This window comes from Oncorhynchus clarkii, chromosome 5, assembly GCF_045791955.1.
Source record: "Oncorhynchus clarkii lewisi isolate Uvic-CL-2024 chromosome 5, UVic_Ocla_1.0, whole genome shotgun sequence".
In the NCBI taxonomy this organism is placed as follows: domain Eukaryota; kingdom Metazoa; phylum Chordata; class Actinopteri; order Salmoniformes; family Salmonidae; genus Oncorhynchus; species Oncorhynchus clarkii.
In genome coordinates, this window is record NC_092151.1 from 71,128,662 (window position 1) to 71,149,149 (window position 20,488).

General features: G+C 46.4%; 1 protein-coding gene and 1 pseudogene across 1 annotated transcript in view; both read right to left on the reverse strand.

Moving 5' to 3' along the window:
* Positions 1 to 835: 835 nt before the first annotated feature.
* Positions 836 to 1,726, reverse strand: LOC139409748 (phosphatidylinositol N-acetylglucosaminyltransferase subunit C-like; annotated as a pseudogene).
* A 3,188-nt stretch (positions 1,727 to 4,914) lies between these two features.
* Positions 4,915 to 20,488, reverse strand: part of LOC139409335 (SUN domain-containing ossification factor-like) — an 87,846-nt gene continuing 72,272 nt past the window's right edge. The window contains exons 15-23 of the mRNA XM_071154315.1: positions 18,820 to 18,897; positions 14,632 to 14,722; positions 13,372 to 14,556; positions 13,200 to 13,287; positions 12,894 to 12,998; positions 12,581 to 12,723; positions 9,742 to 9,833; positions 8,833 to 8,888; positions 4,915 to 8,109 (exon numbers count right to left, since the gene is read on the reverse strand). Of these exons, the coding sequence (XP_071010416.1) occupies positions 7,588 to 8,109; positions 8,833 to 8,888; positions 9,742 to 9,833; positions 12,581 to 12,723; positions 12,894 to 12,998; positions 13,200 to 13,287; positions 13,372 to 14,556; positions 14,632 to 14,722; positions 18,820 to 18,897 (2,360 nt within the window). The 3' untranslated portion in view covers positions 4,915 to 7,587. The remainder of the gene's footprint in view (positions 8,110 to 8,832; positions 8,889 to 9,741; positions 9,834 to 12,580; positions 12,724 to 12,893; positions 12,999 to 13,199; positions 13,288 to 13,371; positions 14,557 to 14,631; positions 14,723 to 18,819; positions 18,898 to 20,488) is intronic.

Genomic DNA, 20,488 nt, shown 5'->3' on the forward strand with positions numbered 1-20,488 from the left:
TAGGCCTACGACTGACATCAAGTGGATTTAGTACGGTACTCCATACACGTAGTTTAGTGTACCCGACTAATACACGAACAGTACATATTTTTGGTTGTGGCACCAGACAAGCACACCTGATTCTACTTGTCAACTAATCAGCAAGCCATTGACTAGTTGAATCAGGTGTTTTTGTCCAGGGCTACAACAAATATGTGCTGTTGGGGGTATTCAAGGACCGGAGTTGGGAAACTGCTCTTGTCTACAGGCAGTATCAGGTCTCTCCTTTCCAATCTAGTCTAACCACAGTCAACAGTAACACTATCCACTGAATAAATTCATCACACATACTCACGTTTTTTATGAGTTCATGAAACCTTTGAAAGTTTGCCCTATTCTGAAGAATAATTGTCACTAATGATGTATAATAAAAAACGTTTATTATAACAACGCTGCATTTAAAAAAAACTGACAGTACTACAAAAATGTTAATCATTACAGGTTGAATATTTCCTACTTAATTCAACATGTTTGCAATCTATCATGCTTCAGAGTCCTTGGTTACTAGACACACATGTTTAGACATTTTTTTAAAATTTTGTACAATGAATAAATTAACAACAATGTCCTTTCCTAGTGCTGGAATCTGAGCAAAGAGCATTATTAGTTCTAGATGAGAAACCCTCCTTGTTCTGCTAAAATAGGAGCAACATATTTCTCTCTGAAGTGTTTTCAGGATACCAATCATGCTACCAGTCTGGTATTTGAGGACGACAACATTGGCTAACCCTCCTCAGTGGATTAGGGGGGTGTGTGTGGCTTGCCCCACCAGTCCTCTCCCCCTGGTCTTTCCCCATCAGTGTAGAAAGTGTGTCAGGTCCTCTTGTATCTCGGCCTCATGCCAGGGTCCCTGTATGTTATTCTTGTCACTCTGCAGTTTGATCAACTGGGCCCAGCAGAGCATGCTGAAGGTATGAAGGGAGGAGGGAGAGGAGTCCAGGCCCCAAGAGGTGGGGAAGGGAGAGGCCAGGCAGATTGAGGCGAACAGGGCAGCATTGAGAGAGGGGGAGTGGGCTGGGTGTAGGGGAAGGCCACCAGCATCAAGGCGTAACCGTTTCTGTATTGACGGACTCTTAACGTCCTGAGGACAGGAGAGAACCTGAGGGTGAAGATGGAGGCAATCTTCACGTCAGACCAACGTGTACACTAGTGGCTGTCTGAACTCTCCTGTGGAGCCAGTGCTTGGTAGAGTCAGTAGCCAAGCAGGGCACAGAGCAGGCCGCTCCACAGCAGGGTGGAGAGCAAAAAGATAGGGTTTAGACTTGAGACATGTCCTAATGTGGTAGAGGAGTCTAAAAGTAAATCACAACCTATTTCCTATTCTAGTGCACAACTTTTGACTACAACCCTAGATATGTGACTTACACTAACTATATTGTTCTGGTCACGTTAGTGCGCTATGTGGAGAATAGGTTGTCATTAGAGCTTCACTGTAAGGTGTGTACAGTACCTGCTCCATGTACAACCAGCAAGTGAGGAACAGAGCCACAAATGAGATGTTGTGCCACCAGTCCTGTCTCCCGCACCACAGCGATATAGGTGGAGACCCTCGTTCCTCCTGAGCTCCTCCATGAAGCGGCGGTCCACGTAGTTATCAGGGAAAGACTGGCGATCCCATAGCACCTTCCTCCAGGACACTGCCTGGGGCCACCCCCAACCCACTGTCTGCCCCATACTGGACAAACATATAACCTTGTGTTATGTGTCTGTCGTTCTGCCCCTGAACAAGGCAGTTAACCTCGGCCGTCATTGAAAATAAGAATTTATTCTTAACTGACTTGCCTAGTTAAATAAAGGTACAAAAAAATGAAAATAATAAATTATATTTTCCCTATACTGCCCCACCCAGCACCACATCCTTCTCACACACATCATACAGAGACATGGGTAGTCAAATTGGTACTATAGTTTCAGAGCACTACATTATCGCATAAAAATGTATGACAAGCACTGCCAGGTTTGTCTTGAAAGCTGATTATAGTTGTTAGCTCTATTATTCCTAAGTAATCATTCAACAACAGAACCATCCTGAAAAGATCCCAGAGACCATGTTACATTTCTGTTATAACTACACATTATTTCAGTAAAAAGGGATTTCCAGATTCGACCTGCGAAGGACTGGTGCCGCGAACAAAACTGGGAACTTAGATATTTCTGACTTCAGTGCATTCAAGACAACAGGGAAATCTTTCTAGAGCAGTGTTTCCCAAACTTAGTCCTGGGCCCCGGACCCCCTGGGTGCATGTTTTTGTCCTAGCACTACACATTCAAATAATCAAAGCTTGATGAGTTATTTGAATCAGTGCTAGGGCAAAAACCAAAACGTGCTCCGGGGGAGGGGGGCAGGACCGAGTATGGGAAACCCTCCAGTAGAAATCCATCACACTTGTAGGCAATAATAACATCCATATTGTTAACCTTAATAATCACCATTATTCGCCACGCCCTTCTGGGGGTTTCTAATGTCTTACCTCGGGGGCTGTGTTTCAAGCGGGGCTCCTCTGAACCTTTTTTCAACCATCATTTTATTTACATACTGTACGGCCTTTGACCATGAGCTGGATTGTCACTCGTTGAGCTGTAACAAGAACGCTGTCGCTCCTAAATTCTCATCCTGCCACTACCCGGAAGTCAGGTCCTGAAAATGTTAAATATTAAACAAGCTTGAAGGGGTTTCATATTTTGTAGATTCAGTCCAGCAACAAGAGACAAATAAAACAAAACTTAAAACTCCCTAAAAATCATTAATTAACTGGTTTCTTAACTATTGATGTCTGTGTACAGGTGTCTATGGTGAACATGTGTGGTCCCTCCTCCACCATCCTGGGGAAGATCTACCAGCAGACTGCCCTGTCTATCAACAGGTAATAACACACACGTCCTAGAGATGCCTGTATCTGTCCGTAGTCAATACCCAGTCCAGAGGAGTAAACCCAGGCCCTACGCTCCCCACCTGATGGGCCTGGCTCCTGTACTAATAACCCAGGCCTCTCCTCTGCAGCACCCGGACAAGCAGAGGGACAGAACCAACCACACCGACCACGGTAAGCACAGGATGAGGGGATTAGGGCTAGTTAAATTAATTGTTTGGATTACAGAGTTAGGGACTACAGACAGGCTTTAATGTTAAATTAGGAATTACTAGCTTCATGTCCACATTCCAGTTCAACCCAAACCCTAAATACATCTCCAATCCTAGTCCTATGTTCAACCCAAACCCTAAATACATCTCTAATCCTAGCCCTATATTCAACCCAAACCCTAAATACATCTCTAATCCTAGTCCTATATTCAATCCAAACCCTAAATACATCTAATCCTAGCCTCATGTTCAATCCAAACCCTAAATACATCTCCAATCCTAGTCCTATATTCAATCCAAACCCTAAATACATCTCTAATCCTAGCCTCATGTTCAATCCAAACCCTAAATACATCTCCAATCCTAGTCCTATATTCAACCCAAACCCTAAATGCATCTCTAATCCTAGTCCTATGTTCAACCCAAACCCTAAATACATCTCTAATCCTAGCCCTATATTCAACCCTAAATACATCTCTAATCCTAGCCCTATATTCAACCCAAACCCTAAATACATCTCCAATCCTAGTCCTATATTCAATCCAAACCCTAAATACATCTAATCCTAGCCTCATGTTCAATCCAAACCCTAAATACATCTCCAATCCTAGTCCTATGTTCAACCCAAACCCTAAATACATCTCTAATCCTAGCCCTATATTCAACCCAAACCCTAAATACATCTCTAATCCTAGCCTCATGTTCAATCCAAACCCTAAATACATCTCTAATCCTAGCCTCATGTTCAATCCAAACCCTAAATACATCTCTAATCCTAGCCTAATGTTCAATCCAAACCCTAAATACATCTCTAATCCTAGCCTCATGTTCAATCCAAACCCTAAATACATCTCTAATCCTAGCCTCATGTTCAATCCAAACCCTAAATACATCTCTAATCCTAGCCTAATGTTCAATCCAAACCCTAAATACATCTCTAATCCTAGCCTCATGTTCAATCCAAACCCTAAATACATCTCTAATCCTAGCCTAATGTTCAATCCAAACCCTAAATACATCTCTAATCCTAGCCTCATGTTCAATCCAAACCCTAAATACATCTCTAATCCTAGCCTCATGTTCAATCCAAACCCTAACCTTGGTTTGTCATACTTTTCTCTTTGGACCCATAAACTGCAGGAGCTTGGCCCCGGCTCAATGTGACAATGTCTGTTGATTATCTCTGACCCTAGCTGCAGGCAGGGACCCCTCATAGCTCAGCCAGAGAGAGGCAGGACCGGAGCAGGGTGTGGCTGTGTAGACAGAGACTGAGGGAGCGGTAGGGACACACACTATACTGACACACAGAGTTAAGGAAGATGTGGTTTTAGCATGTCTTTTCCCCGCTCTCCCTCTTACACTCTGCTCACATCCCCAATCTCAGGTTGCGTCCTCTGTGTATAGCGGAGGTCTCCAGTCCGACGGTGGAACAGTGTCGAGGGATACAGCCGCTCTGTCAGCCCCTCAGAATAAAAAAAATACACCAGTCAGCAGCTCATTAGTCAACTCATTAGTATTGGCCCAAAACCAAAGAATACCAGGGTCAGAAAAATAGAATTGTTTAATTCACATACCAAAAAGCCTTTTCTATTTGTAAAATCAAGAGTTGGTTAACATCTGAACAGGTCATGTGTTGTTTTGCAGTGTGTGCTGTTCTACCATAAGATGGTGATGCGGAACTTTTCAACACAGCAGGAATCTGTAGAGAATAAATAAACCTCCACTGATCCTAGATCTGTGCAACCTTTACCTGGAGCAATGTCACAAACGAATACAGACTCCAACCAGTCGAGTGAAAGACAAAATGTTTTATTTAGAAATTCACAGTTTCTAATGGTACTACATCTTTGTAGTTACTGTCGCTCCTGTTCCACAATACTGTGCAGCTCTTTCCCAGAATACTCAGAAAGAGAGAAGCAAAGCAGTTGACAGACGGCGTTTAGTGTAGAAAAACAAAAGGCATGAAGGTAGTAATAATAAATGTGCACACTGAGACCTGGGGGTCATGAGTACCAATCTCTAGTCAGTGTGTTAAATTAGGGCTTCGCTGAGTCTCTCACAAACACGCATCAAGAGAACAAAGAAACACTCTTGCATGCATACACATAATATCATACACATAATATCATACACATAATATCATACACATAATATCATACACATAATATCATACACATTCAAAAAGAGTAGAAAAACTAAGTCGGTCACGATTCACTGGGTGTGGAACAGATAATCAGATAAAACAGTGCGTTCCAAACCCTTTCCCAACATTCCCTTTATTAAGTTCACAAGTTCCTTCAGACTCCTCTGAAAACCACTACCTTATTCGAGGTGGGGTAAATGCACAGTAATAAACACATGAATGAATGACAAGCTAGTAAGGATAGCAGAGGTGGCCAGTTAAAGGTGCTGTTCTTGGTCATGGGAACAGAAGTGGTTCAATTAAAACAGATGCACTAAAAGAGAGCTCTTCACACTTTCTGAACCCTGAACTGTGTAGGGGTCAGAGGTCAGTGTGTGGAGTAGGGGACCTGGGTGGTTGGTCTGTAGAGGTAATGGATGTATACTGTAGAGGGAGTGTGGTGTGTGTAGTTTGTAGAATACAGTGGGCCCAGTCTCTTTCTCAGTCAGTCAACAATCAACCCAACATAGCTCAGAGGCCATCTAACCACTGGCACAGATATATAGTACACAGATATATAGTACACATGATTTTTCACATCTGCAACTTATTCAAATGGACTTTTGCCATTCCAATCACATCCTTGCACAGACATCTAGAGAAAGACAAACAAATCAACTTCAAACATTTGTTTTAACTTTATCTCCCCATAACAGTAACTTGTGAGGTGAAGCTGGTTCGTATACGACCCCAGCAGTTATTGGGACTGTTACAGCCCTCTGTTCCCTGGTAGGGTTCTAATTAACACGATGGTGTGTGTGCAGGTGTGACAGTGGAGGCAACTCTATAAACACCAGATGATCAAACCACTTTTACAGAGACAAAAGGTGGATGATACCTTGTTGTCCGTATAGCTTTGAAAACCCAAAACAAATATTGGTCACGAGGTGAAAGAGGTGTCGGGCAGCCAGTGACAATCATACAGTATGCGACAGTAAAATGCATCTACCTTTGTTTTAATTGCAATCATTATTATTCTATGTAACATGTACCATGCGTTTCCCCTGGGCTACATAATAGGGTTGTTTTGAGGCCAGAACATAAATAACTAGATAAATAAAAGTGGCCTCACAGCATCCCCTACAGGACCTCAGGGGATCTGCTCGCAAGACTGACATTACCCTGTGTCACTGATCAAAAGGTCAGTGTTGCATTACACTGTTGATATGAATGGTTAATATTAGGAATTGGGGGGGAAGGAAAGCAGATCCTAGAGGCAACTTCTACCAACAGCGGGTGTTTGTGTGCTCGAACACACCGACATCTTCAGACTAAACTGTTCTTAACAACTATAATAACACACAACATTCAGCTCTCAGCACGGCTCATATACAGCTCAATATAAAAACCTAACTGACTGGGTTCTGTTGACCTGTCACAATGTGCAAAAACAACCAGTCTATACGGTACAAGATCCCTTTCCTCTTGGCTGGCTCTCTGTGTGAACGAACACACACACACACACACACACACACAGGAAGTCTGACTGGAGAATTGCTAGGTTAACGAGTTCAAGAGGTATAGAGCCTGTTCCTTTGTATCAGAGCTGGATAAACATGGGCTAGAGACAGGAAGGCTTACATGCTCACGCACACATTGGGTATGCATCTTCATTCAGCTCTGCTAGTTGCGTGGTGTTAGGTTAGACTGCCTGAGAAAGGGAGACAGAGGGCCTGTTGTGTGTGAAGGGTTAACACCCTGGTCCCATACGAACAACTGCAGTAGTGTTAGCTAGCACTGAACAATGCACAGAAAATAAACAGAATGTAGAAATGGAGGACAGGAGGAAAGAGTGAGAAGAAGCTAATCCTGCTGCACATTTCATCCTTACAGCTTCATACTGTACTTTCACAAGGTACCGGGTAAGAGCTCCACTCAGCCCCTCTCCTCTGGGCACAGGGCTGGAGTACAAGCCCCTGATGCCCAGGTCTGATGTGCTTGTCCAGTAGAAACAGCTGAATGAATGTCTGTTTTCTAGTAACACTCCCCACCATTAGTCTCGCTCCGAACATAAAAATAACAATCCTTTCAGTGTTTTTTATATCAGTGAAAGCTTTAGAGTGGACAGAAAGGCACATGACCGTGGAGAGGTCTCTGAATGGCTGTTGCTAGGTGACTAATATCATGGTGTTCGAGTTCCACTGTGGGCAGGGTGCTCATGGGAGATGTGGTTCAGAGATGTGGCCATTTTGGGGCAAGACCACACTCTTTCACACATCCCTAACCAAGTCTGCTACCAGGGTGTGTGTATATGAGTCAGTCTGAAGTGTGCATGTGTGTGTGATCAGACGTGTCCTGTGACTGCCGTGGCTCTTATGGTCCCCACACTGATCTCCTTGTTTCCCTTGATCAGCTGCTGCAGGCTGTGCAGAGCATTCACAGCAGCGCCTCCTGTCTGTCTGGAGGAGAACTGCAGATCTCCCTGACGAGACCGCCGACGCTTCACTGACCTCTTAGAGGGAAGAGAGAGGGGGAGGGAGGGAAGGGAGGAGGGGAGAGGGAGGGAGGGAAGGGAGGAGGGGAGAGGGAGGGAGGGAAGGTTGGATGGGAGGAGCACGGCAGCGTGGCCATTACACAGGCCTGGGGGGGAGGAGAGGGGATGGCCTCGGCTGATGTAGGACTCTTCAGAGTGGCTGGAGGAGCTACAGCTGCTATTCTCTGATGGGAAGGGGAGCTCCTTACAGGACATGTCTTCTAAAGGAGGAGGGGGATTCAGGGAGTGGGGGAGACCATTGCATTTGAGTCCCCCGTTAGCCATCGGAGAAGAGGGGGCTGATAATGCTGCCTTCAGTTTACATCGTTTCTTCTGTGAGAGAGAGAGAGAGAGAGGATGGAGAGATTGATAGAGTACAGGGCTAACTTTAGAGATGTATAAATATGTTAAGTCATGTTAACCACATCTATACCAGACACACTGCATGGTTACAACCAAACTGGACAGATACCAAGCTCTCAAAGATAGAGAACAGGAGACATTTTGATTCAGTATGAGGTTACAGACAGGACTGGGAAGGGCAGGGACTGTGTGTAGAATGGCATTATAATAATAATGTTTTGTCGTCACACACACTGGATAGGTCCAGTGAAATGTGTTGTTTCACAGGGTCAGCCATAATAGCATGCCTGAAGAAAATTATAGTTAAGTGCCAAACCTTAGCATCTCTACATGAGTGGAGCAAAGCCATGTTATGGGTCGCAGCTTATTGCCATCTATTGGTGGGTTACAACTTTCAAACCACTGCCCAAGCCTGCCCTGTGCCTGCTCATACATCGTCCCCATAAGTGGGCTTCTAGTCTGTGTCAACAGAGAAGTGGTTAACCTAACAAGTTCGTAAATCGCCCATAACCAGAGATCCAGGATCAGCTTAACTCTCCCCAGACCCTACAGTATTCTTAACCATTAGGATGTGAGGATGCTAAACTGACCTTAGTCTGGGGGCAAGTTCACCCCACTCCACTGAAACCATAAGCAAACAAAGATGGCCGCTGGGGCCACCATACAACAGCAGGCGGAGAGGAGACACTGTACCTTTTTCTCTGGTGAGAACCTTAAAGGTTCAACAATGTAAAGGTCGTCAGGGCCTACTGAACAGGGAGAGAATAGGGCCATGTTAATGATGAGATGGCAGGCACACAGGAACACACGTTACAAGCATGACGCCACCTTGCAAGTAGTACTACTGATTTACTATTAAAATAGTATTACACACCCTGACATACTACAGCCCAGAATAAAGGTTATAGCTCCTCTGAAGAGGTTATAGCTAGTAGGTACACTGGGTGACGTAGGGTTCTCTAGTTGTTGTTACTACTTGCAGTGGTGTAACAGGAGCCAGCCAAAAGCATTGTGTTCTATTTATAGTCTCCTTCAGTTCAGCCTCTATATGGACACGCACTCTGGCCCAAGGACACGCACTCTGGCCCAAGGACACGCACTCTGGCCCAAGGACACGCACTCTGGCCCAAGGACACGCACTCTGGCCCAAGGACACGCACTCTGGCCCAAGGACACGTGATAAATAGAGTGGGAAAGAGAGGAAAGAGGAGAATTATGTTACATGGCTGTCTGAATGAAGGTCTTTATTCCTTCATGGTGGGGTGTGCCCAGGCAGTCCCACTGGGGTGTCTGTGGCTCCAGTACCCTTACAGCAGACATACTGTTCAGCAGCATGGACACAGATGGGAGAGCATCTAGTCATGCGGTCGATAATGAAGCTGACCTCTATACAGGGAGGACATGTCAGGCTTTCTGAGTCTTTTAGTCCTGCTTCAGCTCCTATGGGTGTGATAGGGCAGCAACAGGATGGACAGAACAGTGATGTAGAAGACAGGAAGGGTAGAGGAAAAGGGGGAGGGTGTGTTTAAGTGAGAGGCCACATGAGCAGGCCTCTTGTCCTTCTTAGAAAGCTGTAGAGTGACTTTGTGTGTACACACTCACCTTCTGAAGTAGGAAAGGTGAAGGATTTGGAGCGTAGGAGAGGACACGATACCCTCCGCTTCAGACTCAAATCATCATAGGAGGAGAAACACCTGGCACATACAGGATATATGATAGTGCAGTAACGTTAGTAAGGGTTAAACTAAACAACATGGAAGAGATCCAATGTTCCCTATGAAACATTAACTGGACTAAGAGGAACATTATATCAGACCTACAAAAGCAACAACAATACTCTTCTAAATAATGTGGGGAGATCAGACAACGGTGTGTGTTGCTGTGTTTACCTCTTGGGGCTGGGGTAGTGGTTGACTGCGGTGTGTGTGTTGCTGTGTTTACCTCTTGGGGCTGGGGTAGTGGTTGACTGCGGTGTGTGTGTGTTGCTGTGTTTACCTCTTGGGGCTGGGGTAGTGGTTGACTGTGGTGTGTGTGTTGCTGTGTTTACCTCTTGGGGCTGGGGTAGTGGTTGACTGCGGTGTGTGTGACGGTGTATGTGTTGCTGTGTTTACCTCTTGTGGCTGGGGTAGTGGTTGACTGCGGTGTGTGTGACGGTGTGTGTGTTGCTGTGTTTACCTCTTGTGGCTGGGGTAGTGGTTGACTGCGGTGTGTGTGACGGTGTGTGTGTTGCTGTGTTTACCTCTTGTGGCTGGGGTAGTGGTTGACTGCGGTGTGTGTGACGGTGTGTGTGTTGCTGTGTTTACCTCTTGGGGCTGGGGTAGTGGTTGACTGTGGTGTGTGTGTTGCTGTGTTTACCTCTTGGGGCTGGGGTAGTGGTTGACTGTGGTGTGTGTGTTGCTGTGTTTACCTCTTGGGGCTGGGGTAGTGGTTGACTGTGGTGTGTGTGTTGCTGTGTTTACCTCTTGGGGCTGGGGTAGTGGTTGACTGCGGTGTGTGTGACGGTGTATGTGTTGCTGTGTTTACCTCTTGTGGCTGGGGTAGTGGTTGACTGCGGTGTGTGTGACGGTGTGTGTGTTGCTGTGTTTACCTCTTGGGGCTGGGGTAGTGGTTGACTGCGGTGTGTGTGTTGCTGTGTTTACCTCTTGGGGCTGGGGTAGTGGTTGCCTGCAGTGTGTGTGACGGTGTGTGTGTTGCTGTGTTTACCTCTTGTGGCTGGGGTAGTGGTTGACTGCGGTGTGTGTGACGGTGTGTGTTGCTGTGTTTACCTCTTGGGGCTGGGGTAGTGGTTGACTGCGGTGTGTGTGTTGCTGTGCTTACCTCTTGGGGCTGGGGTAGTGGTTGACTGCGGTGTGTGTGACGGTGTGTGTGTTGCTGTGTTTACCTCTTGGGGCTGGGGTAGTGGTTGACTGTGGTGTGTGTGACGGTGTGTGTGTTGCTGTGTTTACCTCTTGGGGCTGGGGTAGTGGTTGACTGTGGTGTGTGTGTTGCTGTGTTTACCTCTTGGGGCTGGGGTAGTGGTTGACTGCGATGTGTGTGTTGCTGTGTTTACCTCTTGTGGCTGGGGTAGTGGTTGACTGCGGTGTGTGTGACGGTGTGTGTGTTGCTGTGTTTACCTCTTGGGGCTGGGGTAGTGGTTGACTGTGGTGTGTGTGACGGTGTGTGTGTTGCTGTGTTTACCTCTTGGGGCTGGGGTAGTGGTTGACTGCGGTGTGTGTGTTGCTGTGTTTACCTCTTGGGGCTGGGGTAGTGGTTGCCTGCAGTGTGTGTGACGGTGTGTGTGTTGCTGTGTTTACCTCTTGGGGCTGGGGTAGTGGTTGCCTGCAGTGTGTGTGACGGTGTGTGTGTTGCTGTGTTTACCTCTTGGGGCTGGGGTAGTGGTTGACTGCGGTGTGTGTGTTGCTGTGTTTACCTCTTGGGGCTGGGGTAGTGGTTGACTGCGGTGTGTGTGACGGTGTGTGTGTTGCTGTGTTTACCTCTTGGGGCTGGGGTAGTGGTTGACTGCAGTGTGTGTGACGGTGTGTGTGTTGCTGTGTTTACCTCTTGGGGCTGGGGTAGTGGTTGACTGTGGTGTGTGTGACGGTGTGTGTGTTGCTGTGTTTACCTCTTGGGGCTGGGGTAGTGGTTGACTGCGGTGTGTGTGTTGCTGTGTTTACCTCTTGTGGCTGGGGTAGTGGTTGCCTGCAGTGTGTGTGTTGCTGTGTTTACCTCTTGTGGCTGGGGTAGTGGTTGCCTGCAGTGTGTGTGACGGTGTGTGTGTTGCTGTGTTTACCTCTTGGGGCTGGGGTAGTGGTTGACTGCGGTGTGTGTGTTGCTGTGTTTACCTCTTGGGGCTGGGGTAGTGGTTGACTGCGGTGTGTGTGTTGCTGTGTTTACCTCTTGGGGCTGGGGTAGTGGTTGACTGCGGTGTGTGTGACGGTGTGTGTGTTGCTGTGTTTACCTCTTGGGGCTGGGGTAGTGGTTGACTGCGGTGTGTGTGTTGCTGTGTTTACCTCTTGGGGCTGGGGTAGTGGTTGCCTGCAGTGTGTGTGACGGTGTGTGTGTTGCTGTGTTTACCTCTTGGGGCTGGGGTAGTGGTTGACTGCGGTGTGTGTGTTGCTGTGTTTACCTCTTGGGGCTGGGGTAGTGGTTGACTGCGGTGTGTGTGTTGCTGTGTTTACCTCTTGGGGCTGGGGTAGTGGTTGACTGCGATGTGTGTGTTGCTGTGTTTACCTCTTGTGGCTGGGGTAGTGGTTGACTGTGGTGTGTGTGTTGCTGTGTTTACCTCTTGGGGCTGGGGTAGTGGTTGCCTGCAGTGTGTGTGACGGTGTGTGTGTTGCTGTGTTTACCTCTTGGGGCTGGGGTAGTGGTTGACTGTGGTGTGTGTGACGGTGTGTGTGTTGCTGTGTTTACCTCTTGGGGCTGGGGTAGTGGTTGACTGCGGTGTGTGTGTTGCTGTGTTTACCTCTTGGGGCTGGGGTAGTGGTTTCCTGCAGTGTGTGTGATGGTGTGTGTGTTGGCACTCCAGCAGCACTGCAGGCAGAGCACCAGGCCCAGACAGAGACACAGGACTAGAGACACCACCAGGTAACTCTGTCGGTCAGACACCTAGAAAACACAAACACAGAAACAACATTTAGACATCAGAAGAAACAAACTCCTAACATCCAATCATGACATTTTGCGAGTTCTGATTTAAATAGACCAACATTGAATCTGATATTCAATACGTGTAGTTAGTAAGGGCAGAAGGCATCATGGTCTTCAGCTGTGTGTACCTCTCTCTGTAGCTGTGAGACAGTCATGGTGAGGTTGATCATCAGCTTGGTGACGTTCTCCAGCTGGCCCTGTAACATCTGGATAGACTCTGTCTGCCGCTGGTCCTGAGGGATCACACAACCAAAATACAACATTAATACAACCAAGTTGAACCAACCCATCCCAGAATCATCAGACACAACCTACACCAAACAATGACTCAACCATCATTGAACTACACAATAACAATCATGTAACACAATTGCAACAACCATCCCAGCATAAGCATCCGGCCAACCCAATCAAGAAGCAACTGTCTAACAGACCTGTTCTTCAGCGATGCGGGAGGTGTTCTCCAGTTTGACTATGGTCTTGTTGAATGCTCTCTGCATCTCCTCCATCTGCTTACGATACCTAGAACACATAACAAGCCAATCAGAGCCTGAACAGGACGAGTGATAGAGGAAACTACTAGGTTAAAGACAGAGACACACACACCTCTGGCTGAGTTCCTCCAGGTATCTGCTGCTGAGGGACATGTTCATCTCCAGGGCTTTGATCCTGTTGTTCAACCTCATGAACACACTCTCCTTCTGACTGGAGCCATACACGTTCACTCCTCCGTTCACCCCTCCAATGTACTCCCCCGCATTCTGCAGCTCAGCGTAGAAGTCTGTAGCTGTCCGGTGTAAATGTCCGTTAGCGGTCACCGGGACGCTAAGCAGTAGGTCTTCCACGGATTCTTCCCCATGCAGGTGTTCTGCTGGCTGGGCAGAGGCATCTCCCTGCTCCCCCTGACCCTGGATGTCTCCACTCTCTGTCCCAGCCCTGGGTGTGTGTGGCTCTGTGTTTGTGTCAGGCTGAGGGGGGACATGGAGGTCAGTGGGAGGGGGGAGGTCTGCAGGTCTAGAGGCTGTGGGAAGGGGCTGGACTGGTTGCTCCTTCAAGGGGGGGGGGGGGGTGTCCAGGGAGGCTGTCTCAGAGGTTGGTAGGTGTAGGGGAGTGGTGGAGCTGGGAGTAGGGGTGGGGGTGCTGGCCTGTTGAGTCTCCGGGACGGGGGCTCCCTGCAGGGCTGGAGGGGGGACAGGGTCTTCTTGGCTGGGGTGCTGGGGAGCTTCGTCCTGGGTAGGGGTGGGTTTGCAGAGGGAGGTTTGAGAGAAGCTGTGGGGGGGCAGGGTAAAGGTCCGGCTAGGCTCCAGCAAAATGATAGGGTCCACGGGGGGTGAGTCGATGTGAAGGGTATGATTTTGAGAGTCTAAAGGGGGTAGCCCCTCATTTTGGGCTTGGGGGGCAGTCTCAGGAACCGTCTCTGTGTGTGTTGGGGCTTCCTGTGTGTGTGTGGGGATAGGGACAGGGACCTGTATAGGGGTGTGTGTGTCTTGCTGCCTCTTTCTGGTGAGGTGAGCGTCACACCAGCGCTGTAGCAACTCTGGCAGTGTGGCCACACAAGAAAGAGAAGAGACAGAAGAGAGTGGACAGTACAGCTGGCTCTCCCTCTCCCACTGTTCCTCTCTCTCCTCCTGCTCATCATCATCCCCCTCTTCCTCCATCAGAGTCACAGTGGACTGTGGGGGCTCCTCCTCCATCAGAGTCACGATCTGTTCATCCTCCGGGGAGGGGGGAAGCAGTGGGGAGTCAGGGTCCTCCTGAGGACCAGGGTCGTCTGGCTCCACTGTCTCCCCACTGAGAGAAGGGGGGGAGTTAGACTCTTACTGCAAGGTGAATGAGGGTGAGAGTGAGTGAGAGCGAGTGACTCACGCTGGAGGAGGAGTGGTGGGGGTTGGAGTTGGGGTGAGCTGCACATCTTTGTTTCCCTCAGTCTCGTTCTGGGCTTCTGATGATGCGTTGGCTGGAAGAGATGCACAGACACACAGCAGGCTTTAGATAAAGCCATCAACTACCACAGAATCATATCTATGTCAACTACTACATTTAACCCTTCACAGGATAACAAACTGGACATGGCATGGCAGAGATCTCCAACCCCAGTCCAGCTGGGGCCAGTCTGCTCCACTCTACTGTATGTTGCCACTGCCAGCGGGTTAAAATTGGGAACAGAAACAGCTTTGTTTTGGCCAACATCTATGCTTGGTGTAACAACCACAAGAGTGGTCTGAACTAAAGCAGAAACAAGTCAGGCTGGTCCAGTTAGAACTGGTCTCAAACCTCAGCAACCTCATGGGTTGAAAAAAGATAAAACACCATCAGCTGCCTCACTGCAGCCCAGTGAAGGGTGTGTGTCTATAACGATGAAGGGGTTATTCAAGTTTAAAACAGTGTTTAGATTCCAGTATATTCTGAGGGCAAGATGGTGTCCTGAGGTAGTTGGTTCTGCGTCATGGACCCCCTAGTCCTAATAGACAGAGCTCGCCTCCTGCTGCTGTGTTATATAACACAGAACTATTGTTCCTCTGATAACCTCCTGCCAACAGTCAACTCAACATCTGAAGCTCCAGGCAGACACACATACACATGGACACACACCGCAAACCGGAGCTACAGTTGAAGTCGGAAGTTTACATACACCTTAGTCAAATACATTTAACCTCAGTTTTTCACAATCCCTGACATTTATTCATAGTAAAAATTCCCTGTCTTAGGTCAGTTAGGATCACCACTTTATTTTAAGAATGTGAAAGGTCAGAATAATAGTTGAGTCATTTATTTCAGCTTTTAATTATTTCATCACATTCCCAGTGGGTCAGAAGTTTACATACACTCAATTAGTATTTGGTACCATTGCCTTTAAATTGTTTAACTGGGTCAAACGTTTCAGGTAGCCTTCCACAAGCTTTCCACAGTAAGTTGGGTGGATTTTGGCCCGTTCCTCCTGACAGAGAAGGTGTAATTGAGTCAGGTTTGTAGGCCTCCTTGCTCACACACGCTTTTTCAGTTCTGCCCACACATTTTCTATGGGATTGAGGTGAGGGCTTTGTGATGGCCACTCCAATACCTTGACTTTGTTGTCCTTAAGCCATTTTGCCACAACTTTGGAAGTATGCTTGGGGTCATTGTCCATTTGGAAGACCCATTTGTGATCAAGCTTTAACTGATGTCTTGAGATGTTGCTTCAATATATCCACATAATTTTACTTCCTCATGATGCCTTCTATTTTGTGAAGTGCACCAGTCCCTCCTGCAGCAAAGCATCCACACAACATGATGCTGCCACCGCCGCGCTTCACGGTTGGGATGGTGTTCTTCGGCTTGCAAGCCTCCCCCTTTTTCCTCCAAACATAATAATGGTCATTATGGCAAAAGAGATCTATTTTTGTTTCATCAGACCAGAGGACATTTCTCCAAAAAGTACCATCTTTGTCCCCATGTGCAGTTGCAAACCGTAGTCTGGCTTTTTTTAATGCCGATTTTGGAGCAGTGGCTTCTTCTTTCAGGTTGTCGATATAGGACTCGTTTTACTGTGGATATAGATACTTTTGTACCTGTTTCCTCCAGCATCTTCACAAGGTCCTTTTCTGAGATTGATTTGTACTTTTCGCACCAAAGTACGTTCATCTCTCCTTCCTGAGTGGTCCCATGGTGTTTATCCTTGCATACTATTGTTTGTACAGATGAACGTGGTACCTTCAGACGTTTGGAAATTGCTCCCAAGCATGAACCCGACTTGTGGAGGTCTACAATTTGTTTTCTGAGGTCTTGGCTGATTTCTTTTGATTTTCCCATGATGTCAAGCAAAGAGGCACTGAGTTTGAAGGTAGGGCTTGAAATACATCCACAGGTACACCTCCAATTGACTCAAATGATGTCAATTAGCCGATCAGAAGCTTCTAAAGCCATGCCATCATTTTATGGAATTTTCCAAACTGTTTCAAGGCACAGTCAACTTAGTGTATGTAAACTTCTGACCCACTGGAATTGTGATACAGTGAATTATAAGTGAAATAATCTGTCTGTAAACAATTGTTGGAAAAATTACTTGTGTTATGCACAAAGTAGATGTCCTTACCGACTTGCCAAAACTATAGTTTGTTAACAAGAAATTTGTGGTTGTTTGTGGAGTTTTAATGACTCCAACCTAAGTGTATGTACATTTCCAACTTCAACTGTATATACCCCTTGTATATGGCCCAGTTATTGTTATTTTATTGTGTTTCTCTTCTTTACTTAATTTAGCAAATTGTTCTTACTTTTTTAAAAACTCTGCATTGTTGGTTAAGGACTCGTAAGTAAGCGTATCACAGTAAGGTCTACAACTGTTCTGTTCGGCTCATGTGACAAATATAATTTGATATGACCCAGTTTCGGAACAGCTTAATCTAAGCAAGATGGGGGGGGGGGGCTCAGACTGTCCAGCGGTACAGTGAAGGAGGAAGAGAGGGCATAGACTTATAAAATAGGAAAAGGGGAGTTGGGCAAGAGAAAGGAGGATGAGACTAGCGTGATTGTCTGTGAAGGAAGCAGAACCAAAACAGACAGTCAGAATGAATAAACGCATTAGATTGGAGCTGACTTGGCATGTACGTGTGTGGGGCCTCTCTCAACACAAGCAACCCATATGCAAGTACACATCCGAAGTTCTATCACAATTTGTTGGCTTTGGACCAGCATTGCCGACTCACATTTGACGGAACATACAAAGACCTGCTGAGCTCCGAGTAGAATATGAAACTCATTTATTGTTGTGTGGATGAATAAGTTGTGTGAATGAATAGTTTCCATTGGCCGTGTGTGTGGTTACTAAACAAGCAGGGTTGAATAACAGGGCTTGTTCGGAAAAGAGAGGGCGAAGGACAGATCCGTACTAGATGGTTGAACTTCTCTTCTGTGAAGTAAATAGAAGGGGCAATAGCCTGGGTCTGAGACTCAGAAAACCCTGCTGCGTTATTTAAGACCTTTATTATGTATAGAATACCTCTAATGACACACTCCCCTGGGCAGCACAGTGCTTTAGTTAGCACGAGACAAACATTCTTTATTATGTATAGAATACCTCTAATGACACACTCCCCTGGGCAACACAGTGCTTAAGTTAGCACGAGACAAACATTCTTTATTATGTATAGAATACCTCTAATGACACACTCCCCTGGGCAGCACAGTGCTTTAGTTAGCACGAGACAAACATTCTTTATTATGTATAGAATACCTCTAATGACACACTCCCCTGGGCAGCACAGTGCTTTAGTTAGCACGAGACAAACATTCTTTATTATGTATAGAATACCTCTAATGACACACTCCCCTGGGCAGCACAGTGCTTTAGTTAGCACGAGACAAACATTATTTATTATGTATAGAATACCTCTAATGACACACTCCCCTGGGCAGCACAGTGCTTTAGTTAGCACGAGACAAACATTCTTTATTGTGTATAGAATACCTCTAATGACACACTCCCCTGGGCAGCACAGTGCTTTAGTTAGCACGAGACAAACATTATTTATTATGTATAGAATACCTCTAATGACACACTCCCCTGGGCAGCACAGTGCTTTAGTTAGCACGAGACAAACATTCTTTATTATGTATAGAATACCTCTAATGACACACTCCCCTGGGCAGCACAGTGCTTTAGTTAGCACGAGACAAACATTCTTTATTATGTATAGAATACCTCTAATGACACACTCCCCTGGGCAGCACAGTGCTTTAGTTAGCACGAGACAAACATTCCACCACAAGCTTCATAAGCAAACCTCATGCCTCTCGCTCCAAGAAGTGGTGACCACAGCAAGTTATTTACAGTATCTAACACATAGCATTTCCTTTAAAGGAATGTATAGGATGGGGGGAGTGAGAGGAGAAGAGTGGAGTATAGGAGAGGAAAGAGACGAGAGGAGGAGAGTAGAGAGAGAAGGAGAGGGGGAGAAAGAAGGGGAGAGAAGGGAATGACGGCCTTTTGGTAGGCCGTCATTGTAAATAAGAGTTTGTTCTTGACTGACTTGCCTAGTTAAATAAAAAATTAAAAAGGGGGAGAAGAATCCATACCTTCTATCTGTGCTCCTCCCTCAGGCTTGCCTCCCAGAACATTGGCTGCTATGTTGTTGACCATGTTGAGAATGGCATCTGTAGGGAGTACACACACACACACGAGAGCATCATGAATGTTGTCCTTCACTGGTAGTATAGTAAAATAGGTGAAGGCCCCACAGGAATCTGTAAAACCACAGGCCTTTGGCATTCCCCTCAGCCTCACTCTCCATTCCCTTACCCAACCACTTATCTCCAGCCTCTGCTTGGCTACAGAAGACCCTGTCAGAGTCTGCTTGTTTTCTCTCACCGAGTTGGGGTGGGGGCCGTGTAGGAATGGGTCAGTCTGTTTTCTCAATGTTGAACGCGTGTGTGTGTGTGGGGGGGGGGGGGGTCTTAGCCAATCTGATTACAGCCTCATTGCAGTGCCAGTCCCCCCCCCCCATAGAGGCAGGGAGAAACAGGAGCTCCAGTGTGTGTAGCAGAGTTATATACGTCAGTCGCTAACCCGCTCCGTGTGTGTGTGAATGTGTGTGTGAGTGGGAATACAGCAACTGATGGAACATTCAGGACTACATGTATTCAAGGAAAGCAGCTTCTAGTCTCTCCATTCTCCAAGAAACACAACCTGTTTTAGAGCCAATTCTGGAGATCAATTATCTGATGTGATTAGATACAATAGAGAACTGACGCTCAGCCAGGATATCAAGTTACCCATGTTAATGCAATCATGTGCCATGTGAATCTACAGTTCCTTCAGAAATTATTCTTATTCCACATTGTGTTACAGCCTGAATTCAAAATGGATTATTTCTTACCCATCTACACACAATACCCCATAACGACAAAGTGAATAAATATTTTTTGAAATTTGAGCAAATACAGAAATACAGTGCCTTGCGAAAGTATTCGGCCCCCTTGAACTTTGCGACCTTTTGCCACATTTCAGGCTTCAAACATAAAGATATAAAACTGTATTTTTTTGTGAAGAATCAACAACAAGTGAGACACAATCATGAAGTGGAACAACATTTATTGGATATTTCAAACTTTTTTAACAAATCAAAAACTGAAAAATTGGGCGTGCAAAATTATTCAGCCCCTTTACTTTCAGTGCAGCAAACTCTCTCCAGAAGTTCAGTGAGGATCTCTGAATGATCCAATGTTGACCTAAATGACTAATGATGGTAAATACAATCCACCTGTGTGTAATCAAGTCTCCGTATAAATGCACCTGCACTGTGATAGTCTCAGAGGTCCGTTAAAAGCGCAGAGAGCATCATGAAGAACAAGGAACACACCAGACAGGTCCGAGATACTGTTGTGAAGAAGTTTAAAGCCGGATTTGGATACAAAAAGATTTCCCACGCTTTAAACATCCCAAGGAGCACTGTGCAAGTGATAATATTGAAATGGAAGGAGTATCAGACCACTGCAAATCTACCAAGACCTGGCCGTCCCTCTAAACTTTCAGCTCATACAAGGAGAAGACTGATCAGAGATGCAGCCAAGAGGCCCATGATCATTCTGGATGAACTGCAGAGTTCAATCAGTTGTATATTGCACAAATCTGGCCTTTATGGAAGAGTGGCAAGAAGAAAGCCATTTCTTAAAGATATCCATAAAAAGTGTTGTTTAAAGTTTGCCACAAGCCACCTGGGAGACACACCAAACATGTGGAAGAAGG